This window comes from Vigna radiata, chromosome 8 (genome assembly GCF_000741045.1).
Source record: "Vigna radiata var. radiata cultivar VC1973A chromosome 8, Vradiata_ver6, whole genome shotgun sequence".
NCBI lineage: Eukaryota > Viridiplantae > Streptophyta > Magnoliopsida > Fabales > Fabaceae > Vigna > Vigna radiata.
Genome location: NC_028358.1, coordinates 36,265,704 through 36,276,814, shown reverse-complemented (window position 1 = coordinate 36,276,814; position 11,111 = coordinate 36,265,704). Strand labels below are relative to the sequence as shown.

The following is an 11,111-nucleotide window of genomic DNA, read 5'->3' as shown; positions in this document are numbered from 1 at the left end:
GTTATATTTGGCTATATCCGATAAAACGTAAATCTGATGTGCAAACTCTGTTTCCAAAATTTAAGTCGCTTGTTGAAAATTTCTTTCATCGCAACATCAAAATTCTTTACACGGATAATGGTGGTGAATATATTGGTCTTCGTCCGTTTTTAAGCACTCATGGAATAAGTCATCACACCACCCCACCTCATACACCTGAACACAATGGAATTTCCGAACGCCAGAATCGGCACATTGCCGAAACTGGTCTCTCTCTTCTCCACCACTCAGGTTTGCCCCTCACATATTGGCCTCACGCCATGACAACAGCCGCCTATCTCATAAATCGTCTCCCAACACCAATTCTTCGGTACCAGTCCCCTTATTCCAAATTACTCAACATTAGCCCGGATTATCATAAGTTAAAGTGTTTTGGTTGTTTGTGTTTTCCCTGGATTAAACCGTATACTAACCATAAACTTGCACCGAAGTCTGTTATGTGTGTTGTTGTAGGTTACTCGGCGGATCAACATGCATACTTATGTCTCGATCCAACCACAGGAAGGATCTATACCTCTCGCCATGTCAAGTTCGTTGAATCTGAATTCCCGTATAGCTCCCTAGCACCTCAAGCCAGTCCGAGTGTAGAGCAACAACAAGGCCCACGTCAGCTTTCCATACTCCATCCCATAAACCAACCAATGGTCAATACCACTCTAAACCCACCAAAGGAAATCTCGGTTGCCCCTTCATCTACATCTTTCTCCCCGACTTCGACCCAACCCTCCACTAAACACTTTGAATCCCCCTCATCACCTCCATCCTCACAATGTTCCATGCCATCATCCCAACCCAATCTCAACCCTAACAGGATACCCCAAACCGATGGAGGAGGCATCATCACCCGGTCCAAAAACAACATTGTCAAACCCATCCAGAAGCTCAACCTCCATGTCCAACCCTCTTCTCCACTCGAGCCCAGCACCACCACCCAAGCTCTTCGTGACCCTGATTGGCGCTCAGCCATGCAAGCTGAGTTTGACGCCTTACACCGCAACAACACTTGGGAACTTGTCAGTCGGTCCTCTACTCAAAATTTGGTTGGCTGCAAATGGGTTTTTCGAATCAAAAGACACCCGGATGGCTCGATTGATCGGTACAGGGCTCGTCTAGTTGCCAAAGGTTTTCACCAACGCCCTGGTTAGGACTATACAGAGACATTCAGCCCGGTAGTTAAACCAGTCACCATTCGCATTGTCCTCACTCTTGCAGTTCGTCAAGGATGGTCCATTCGCCAACTTGATGTCAACAATGCATTTCTTCAAGGGATGCTCAAAGAGGAAGTTTTCATGCTCCAACCCCCTGGTTTTGTCAACAAAAGTTTCCCTGATCATGTTTGCCGCCTCAAAAAGGCACTCTATGGGCTAAAGCAAGCACCTCGCGCCTGGTATACGGAGCTTCGAGTGTTTTTACTCTCTCTTGGCTTTGTCAATTCAACTATGGATGAATCTCTCTTCATCTATCAAAAATCAGGTTCCACACTATATTTATTAGTATATGTTGATGACATCATTGTCACTGGGAGTTCCTCTACAGAGTTGTCCAACCTTATATCTACCCTTGCTGCTCGATTTTCACTGAAAGACCTTGGTTGTCTTAACTATTTCTTGGGCGTCGAAGTAATTCCTTTCGCTACAGGACTATTTCTTTCACAAAGGAAATACATCACTGATCTTCTCCATAAATCAGGCATGGCTAACACCAAACTAGCATTCACTCCCTTGTCTGCCAGTGCTCAATTACTCAAGGATTCAGGTGATCTCCTACCTTGCCCAACTGGGTATCGTGCACTCGTGGGAAGTCTTCAATACTTAAGTCTTACTCGCCCGGACATCGCCTTCAGCACCAACAAACTTGCGCAGTTCATGCAACACCCCAGAACGACGCATTGGTCTGCCCTCAAACGGGTGCTCTGTTATTAGGCGGGCTCTTGCAACAAAGGTATCTTCATCTTGGCAACTGCTCCACTAACATTTCATGCTTACTCCAATGCAGATTGGGCGGGTGATAAGGATGATTATATCTCTACCACTGGTTATTTGTTGTATCTTGGTAGCACTCCCATCTCTTGGAGCTCCCGAAAACAACGCTCTGTTGCTCGTTCCTCAACTGAAGCAGAATACAAAGCCTTGGCTGACACAGCTAGTGAACTTCTATGGGTCTTATCCTTGTTCACTNTCTTGGAGGAGAACAGCGATGCAGCTGCTTAGTTCTGCTAGGAGATTTCATGACCCCCTTATGTTATCTACAAACAATTCCTTCTTATGTTATTCTGAAATACTTTAGTGCTTCAAGTTTTAAATTCCTACTCAATTTGGATAACTGTAATCCCTATACTCAAGACTCTTAACTGNNTGTCTGCACTCCANCTGCTTTCTTTATTATAATGGATGACGTCTTATTATTATATACATGACGTATATTCTTGGGATGTCACAAAATTCACATTTATATTTTTTCATATCAATCTTGTTTATTCATTTAATTAGTTCAGAGTTTTACTTTTATTTTTTATTACTTGTGTATGATTTTATAAGAATTGAAAATTTATCATGTATTCGTTGGAATAAGAGTCAAGTTAATTTAGCTTATCTATTTTATTAATTAGTAACTTGGTAATACTAATAGGTCATGCAGTGTTATAGTTAGAATTTGTTTTGTAATGTATAAAATAAATTTACACTAAATAAATAATGAAATAAACATGTACTATTTTATAAAAAAAAAATTACCTGACTCGATCGGTTAGAGTCGATCTTGGTGCTAATAAGTGTGTTATAATATATAAAACTGATAATAAAAAGATGATGAAAACTAATTTTCTACGTTATTACTAAGAAAAAAAGTTTTATTTATAAATACAAAATGCAATTTAAAAAATACAACTCAAATATTATAAATAATTAATTAATACGAATAGTTATATAATTAAATTTCATAAAGAGATAACCTCATATTATTAATGATAACAAATTAATTAATCATAACCGTATAAATTTACAACAGTTTTATTTTAAACTTTAATATTTTTGGTTTAGTTTATTGAACATTATTTTTCATCTTGATAACTTAACAGTCAAACTTATTATACAAAAAGTTTATTTAATAAATTTTTAAATAAATATTTAATTGAACTTATTATCTAGAAGTATCCATTGCCTAATATTAAAAAATGAAATATCTGCAAATCAAATGAAATTAGCAAAGTGAAGTGATTATTATAATAAATAATAATAAACTTTAGAGGTAATTAACTTTACTTAGGGTATTCGCTAAAGTGGACCTAATTAATTAAAAACCACTAAGCAGGTATTAGTGGTGCTTGTACACCTGTACAATTCTTGGTCACTAAAGTTGTGCTTCTCATTTTAGGGTCAAATAATTTTTAATTTAGAGATGTGTTTGGAATAGGTAATCTTCTCCATTGTTTCAAGACAGGTGTTAGGGGTGATGAATCATAACTATTAATGGTTACATTATTTTTGTTTCTATATTATGTATTTTTCACGATGTTCTATTATTTTTTTCATTGTCATCCTCATCTCTGACTGCATTACCTTTCAACATTTCTATATATATAAATAATGTTGTTACACATCTCAAATATAATTATAATTATAAAAATTTATATATGCAACTTATATACCCTATATTACATCAATTCAAAGTATAATAATTTTGTTTGATTGGTGGGATCGATGTTATCAGTTCTCCAAATTTCATTTGTTCAACTTTTTGTCTTGGTTATTATTCGTCTTTTATTTAGTTGTATTAGAAAATTATTTGCTGAGATTAATACGATGTCAAAGTCAATAAAGTTTGACAATTTTAATAATAATTGTATACTAAATGAAACAAACTTACTGTACTAATCAAACTTATATTTATAGATTTCAAAATAGATTTCAAATTAGTTTTAACCTAATTATGGTTCAAGTAGTAATAATTGTATTTTGACTTAAATTAATCATCATCAATCCTAATTGTTGTTTAAAGTTGATTGCTCAGTGTGCATTATCTGACTGACCGACTTATAGAGTATTGACTGGTGGATTGTCCGGTCCTAGGCTGACCAGACGACCATACTCTACACATGTTTTTCAAAAGATAGTATATACATAACCAAATTTTCCTAACTATACTACTACACCATCTCGTCCTGTATTGAATCAATAGCTACATCCTTATATGCTCATACCATTAACTAATAAAAATTAGACTTTAAAGTAAATAAAAATTAGAAAAAAAGACATAATTAACTAATATATTAAATTAATAATATTTTTAATTTAACTTTGACAATAATAAATATGAATTAAGATATAAAAAATATTAATAATAAAGTAACCTACTTATAAATGGAAAATAAAATTTATCATTTATTAATTATAGTTAATAATACTAATTTAAATTAATAATATAAGCAATTGAAGTTATACTAATTGTAATCATGTCAATTAATAATTATTAATTAGCATAATCTTTATAATTACTGAATTATACTTAATATTCTAGTGGAAACAATAAAGAATGAGTCAAGTTTATGATTTTTTAAATAAGTAGTGGTGGTTTCTCATCAAAGAATAATTAAATTTTAATATTCAGGTTATATCAGGTTAGTAAATGAAAGTTAGGCCCTTCTCTAAATTTTTTGTGAGAGCTTGAAGGCGTGGGGGTGGGTTAGTCCCTACACCACCATACATTGTTTTTTGCATCATTATATTCTAAAAAATGTCTTTCTTCGATAAAATTCAAAATGTGTTAAAATTTTTTGAAAATTCTTTGAATGGATTTTGAAATCCATTTTTAAAAACTTTTTTAATAAATTTCAAAATCTGTTGAAAAAAATAAATTTATATATTTAAAATGGAGTAATCACAAATTATATTTTAAAAAAGTTATTAAAAGATATTTGTTAAAAAAAACATTTTCTATTTAATTTTCCTTAATTTCAACTCAAAACATGAGACTTTTGGATAAACGGATTAACTGTTTATCCTGTGTTGGTAAAACTTTCATATTTTATGAACTTTTTATTCCCCTTTTTCATTTTAATTTTGTTTATTTCTTTCACCAAGCTGATTGTAAGGGATCAAAGTTCATATATGACTATGTGAATACGGTGATTAATATATTTTCATATTTGCTATATAATTAAGGAGCTTTGTAATGTATAATTTGGACATTGATAATAACATCACGTTTCAGTGGGATATGTTAAGGAAAGGAAAAAATATATATTTTCACGAAATGAAAACGTGAGTAGTTATTTTCTTATTTATTTATAACTACTTTTTGTTCTAATATTTTTAAATTTTAAAGTATTAAAAGTTAACCAAATTCTAAGAATTATTTTAGATTATAGTTATACAAAAAGACTAAAAATTAGTTAAGTTGTTTATTCAAAAGAGTTATTTTAATGACATATATGCATGTTAGGGGTGGAAAAATAACAGGTGATTAACTGGTGTACACACGTAAATATATAAACTGCAAGATGAACTTTTCTAGTAATCAATTACTATTTATTATTATTATTATTATCACATAATAAAATTTATTAAATATAGAAGCAACAGCATAGCACAGATACCAGATGGGTAAAACTACATTCTCCATCACAAGCCTCATGCATCTTCACCTCTCTCACAAAACAAGACCAAGTAAAAAAAGAGACTCATGGCTCATAAGCAATAGTTAATTAAGTTTCTCACATCTTTCTTCTTAAAAGGACACAGATAAGAATGTATACTCATGGCTCTCTAGATACACAAAACCCCAAAAATTATTTGATCATCCGAAACTACATTATCTAAACTAAGCTCTATACCATGCATGGTAATGTATATATATCGTTCATTTCTTTTATAAATAAATAAAAAAAAAACAAGTTTAGTATGGATCATATAAAGATGATAAACATGGGAGTTTAAGGATTATGTAGTTTGGAAGGATCAAATAATTTCAACCTCAGTACGTATAATGTATGTTGTTTAGGCGCGATTAATGTTGTTGAACTGGTCGCACCTGGACCTGACTTCTCCTTGCCTGCCAGTTTTCACTTGAAAGACAGACAGCTTCTCCATTGCATTTACAAAGTCGTTGAAGAAAGCTTGCTGATCTTTTGCGTACAGTTCCACATATGGCTTGGTTCTAGGGTCCACACCGAGCAAGGAGTCAGAGGTCAAGAGCCCCAACCCATTCAACACATTCTGGAAATAAGCATTGTCGAACCTTCCTGGTGTCCTCATATCATTGAAAGCAGCCATGGTGGGGTCACTGGTGTAGTTATGGCACACTGACCTCAACCCTTCAACCAGTTTAGGGTGCATGGTGGGATCGGCATCGGAGGTTGCGCTGAAGTTGTAGATCCTGCCGATGAACTCCTTGCAGTGAGTGAACCCTATGGTGTGTGCGCCGGTCATAGCCACCATCTCTTTCACCGTGAAACCCTTCCTGGTGAACTTCTCAATGATCTGGTCCATGGTCATCTTGGGCGTGGGAAGGTTTTCATCTACTTTTGCAGCGTCAGATTCTAAGCTGTCTTTTCTCCCCAATCTCACGGGATAGTAGGGTCCACCCACCATCTTAACAAGGTCTCTGGTGGCCTGTGCCACGATGTCAGAACAGGAAACCACGCCAGGGCATGCAAGCTCGAGCGCGTTCTTGATCTTGACTATGACGTCGAAGGCGTCGCCGGAGAGAGAGAGGTTGAGGTCGGCATCACGCTCTGCATGGGGGTTGTAGGCGTTGGAAGAGATGAGGATGGAGGCGTCGCAGCCGTCGGTTATGCAGTCATGGAAGAAGAGGCGAAGAATACCGGGTGCTGTGGCGGGGCTTGTACTTTGTTTGGTGTAGATGGTTTCCATTACGATTTTTTGAAAGTCTGGACATGTTTGTTTGTAGTAATCAACGTTGAGTTTTGCATAGGAGAATGGGAGGGAGAGGAAGAGAAGGAAGAGAATTGGAAAAGCCATGGTGGGAGAAGAAAAAGATTAAGAATGTTTTTTTTGCCAAGAGAAGGGTCAAGAACAAAAAGATATGTTACTCTTTTCTTTCTTTCTTCCTCTCTTGGTTTGTTTCGAAGCCAGGGCTATGGGGGGAAGTTAATGGATTTGGGATAAAAGGATGTGGGAGGGAGGGGTTTAAGGAGAATGTCCTCCACCATTTTTGACTTCCATCTTTGCCTGCTTCCTAATTTTTTCTATTTTTGCATCCCATCAACAACGTGTATTGCTTTACTATTATAGCTATACCATTTCTTTCTCGGCTGCTTTTCGCTTCTCTTCTACGGCTCAAACTTGGGTCTTTCACCGTCGAATGCGCTTGTCCCAACAAAACTTAACTTTTTTAGAATCTGCTTCTTAAAAGCGATTCTAATATCTTCCACCCACCTTCTCTTTTTGGCTTCATTTCACAGGTATATTCAGTGATGTTAAATTACGCCTTCAATTTCTTTTCCCTTTTAAGACAGTGGGGAGAATGTCAGAACCACCTCAAACTTCACAAACTCCTTACACCTCATTAAACTTTATTTTATATGTCTATTCTTATACCATATTTTACAGAATTATTGTTTATTTATGTTGTTATCGGTGAATGTTTTAGAATAAATCATAAATTTTTATATATTTATTAGTTATGAAGTCGTATAAATTAGTCCATAGAATTTTTCATTATTAACAATACAGTCGAAATATTGTTTTTGCATTAACTTTACATAAACTAATGATATTTAAATTATTCTTTCATGTAAAGGTTTCTATCTGTTGGGAAAGTTTGACACACATAATAATAAGATATTGTCCGTTTTGGACCAAGTCTTTACAGATTTATTTTTAACATCACTTCAAAAGATCTCTTATCATTGAAGGTATCTATATATATATATATATATATATATATATATATATATATATATATATATATATATATATNATTTTAATATCAATTATTATAAAATCAATCATAATAAATGATATTTAACACTGACAATTAAATTAAATACAGGGAAAGTAAATATACAAAAATTAGCTAATAAAGACTAATTATTACAATTTAAAACTAATTATTATAATTGATATCCTCCCGCAAGTTGGATGATTTGGAAGAGAGATGCAACTTGGACAGTAATGAGTCAAACCGAGGATGAAGCAGAGGCTTTGTGAGTATGTCAGCAAGTTGATCATTAGCAGAAACAAAGGAAACCCAAAACTTGCCTTTTTGGACATTTTCACGAACAAAATGATAGGCTAAGGCTATATGTTTCATCCGAGAGTGAAAAATAGGATTAGCACTCAGAGTTGTGGCACCAAGATTGTCACAATAAATAACTGGATTGGTTGTGGGCATGTGACCAAGTTCAGTGAACAAGGATAGGACCCATAGAAGTTCACTGACTGTGTCAGCCAAGGCTTTGTGTTCTGCTTCAGTTGAGGAACGAGCAACAGAGCGTTGTTTTCAGGAGCTCCAAGAGATGGGAGTGCTACCAAGATACAACAAATAACCAGTGGTAGAGATATAATCATACTTATCACTCGCCCAATCTGCATCGAAGTAAGCATGAAATGTTAGTGGAGCAGTTGCCGAGATGAAGATACCTTCGTTGCAAGAGCCCGCCAAATAACGGAGCACCCGTTTGAGGCAGACCAATGCGCCGTTCTGGGGTGTTGCATGAACTGCGCAAGTTTGTTGGTGCTGAAGGCGATGTCTGGGCGAGTAAGACTTAAGTATTGAAGACTTCCCACGAGTGTGCGATACTCAGTTGGGCAAGGTAGGAGATCACCTGAATCCTTGAGTAATTGAGTACTGGCGGACAAGGGAGTGGATGCTGGTTTGGTGTTAGTCATGCCTGATTTATGGCGAAGATCAGTGATGTATTTCCTTTGTGAAAGAAATAGTCCTGTAGCGGAAGGAATTACTTCGACGCCCAAGAAATAGTTAAGACAAGCAAGGTCTTTTAGTGAAAATCGAGCAGCAAGGATAGATATAAGGTTGGACAACTCTGTAAAGGAACTCCCAGTGATAATGATGTCATCAACATATTCTAATAAATATAGTATGGAACCTGATTTTTGGTAGATGAACAAAGATGCATCTGCAGTTGAATTGACAAAGCCAAGAAAGAGTAGAAACACTCGAAGCTCCGTATACCAGACGCGAGGTGCTTGCTTTAGCCCATAGAGTTCCTTTTTGAGGCGGCAAACATGATCAGGGAAACTTTTGTTGATAAAACCAGGGGGTTGGAGCATGAAAACTTCCTCTTTGAGCGTTCCTTGAAGAAATGCATTGTTGACATCAAGTTGGCGAATGGACCATCCTTGACGAACTGCAAGAGTGAGGACAATGCGAATGGTGATCGGTTTAACTATCGGACTGAATGTCTTTGTATAGTCCCAACCAGGGCGTTGGTGAAAACCTTTGGCGATTAGGCGAGCCTTGTACTGATCAATCGAGCCATCCGGGTGTCTTTTGATCCGAAAAACCCATTTACAGCCAACCAAATTTTGAGTAGAGGACCGACTGACAAGTTCCCAAGTGTTGTTGCGGTGTAAGGCGTCAAACTCAGCTTGCATGGATGAGCACCAATTAGGGTCACGAAGAGCTTGGGTGATGGTGCTGGGCTCGAGTGGAGAAGAGGGTTGGACATGAAGGTTGAGCTTCTTGATGGGTTTGACAATGTTGTTTTTGGACCAGGTGATGATGCCTCCTCCATCGGTTTGGGGTATCCTGTTAGGGTTGAGATTGGGTTGGGATGATAGCATGGAACATTGTGAGGATGGAGGTGATGTGGGGGATTCAGAGTGTTTAGTGGAGGGTTGGGTCGAAGTCGGGGAGTTGTGGAAAGATGAAGATGAAGGGGCAGCCAAGATTTCCTCAGGTGGGTTTAAAGTGGTACTGACCATTGGTTGGTTTACTGGATGGAGTATGGAAAGCTGAAGTGGGCCTTGTTGTTGCTCTACACTCGGATTGACTTGAGGTGCTAGGGAGTTATACGGGAATTCAGATTCAACGAACTTGACATGGCGAGAGGTGTAGATCCTTCCTGTGGTTGGATCGAGACATAAGTATGCATGTTGATCCGCCGAGTAACCTACAAAAACACACATAACAGACTTTGGTGCAAGTTTATGGTTAGCATGTGGTTTAATCCAAGGAAAACACAAACAACCAAAACACTTTAACTTATGATAATCCGGGCTAATTTTGAGTAATTTGGAATAAGGTGAATGGTACCCAAGAATTGGTGTTGGGAGACGATTTATGAGATATGCGGCTGTTGTCATGGCGTGAGGCCAATATGTGAGGGGCAAACCTGAGTGGTGGAGAAGAGAGAGACCAGTTTCGACAATGTGTCGATTTCGGCGTTCGGAAATTCCATTGTGTTCAGGTGTATGAAGTGGGGTGGTGTGATGACTTATTCCATGAGTGCTTAAAAACGGACGAAGACCAATATATTCACCACCATTATCCGTGTAAAGAATTTTAATGTTGCGATGAAAGAAATTTTCAACATGCGACTTAAATTTGGGAAACAAAGTTTGCACATCAGATTTGCGTTTTATCGGATATACCCAAATATAGCGAGTATAATGATCAACAAACATGCAATAGTAGCGAAGACCATCAATGGATAAAAAAGGGGAAATCCATACATCAGAGAAAATTATTTCCAAAGGATAAGATGATTTAAGAGTGGATTCATTGAAAGGAAGTTTATGACTTTTATTAATTTGACATGAGTTGCAATCTGATTGCAGGGAATTTATTTGAACCTAAAGAAAAATGCTGCTGAATAAATGTGAAGATAGAAGAGGAGGGATGCCCAAGTCTGTGGTGCCATGAAACAGAGTAGTCTGTGCAGACAAAGTGGACTAACGGAGAGGTGGCTGGCCAGAGATAGAGTCCATCCACACATGAGCCACTATGGGTTATTTGACCTGTCTGCAAGTTCTTAACATGTTTGGCAAGAAAACAACAGCAGAGTTAGTTTGTTTGGTGAGTTGAGAGACAGAGGATTTTTTGTTGCATGGAAGGAACACACAAAGTGTGGGAGAGGGATAAATCATTAA

At 36.6% G+C, this 11,111-nt stretch overlaps 1 protein-coding gene across 1 annotated transcript; it reads right to left on the bottom strand.

The window, feature by feature from the left end:
- Nucleotides 1-5,728: 5,728 nt before the first annotated feature.
- LOC106770598 (peroxidase 65-like) lies at nt 5,729-7,425 on the bottom strand. The gene has a single exon (XM_014656399.2). It carries the CDS (start codon nt 7,014-7,016, stop codon nt 6,033-6,035), a length of 984 nt encoding a protein of 327 aa, XP_014511885.1. The 5' UTR covers nt 7,017-7,425; the 3' UTR covers nt 5,729-6,032.
- Between the last annotated feature and the right edge of the window lie 3,686 nt (nt 7,426-11,111).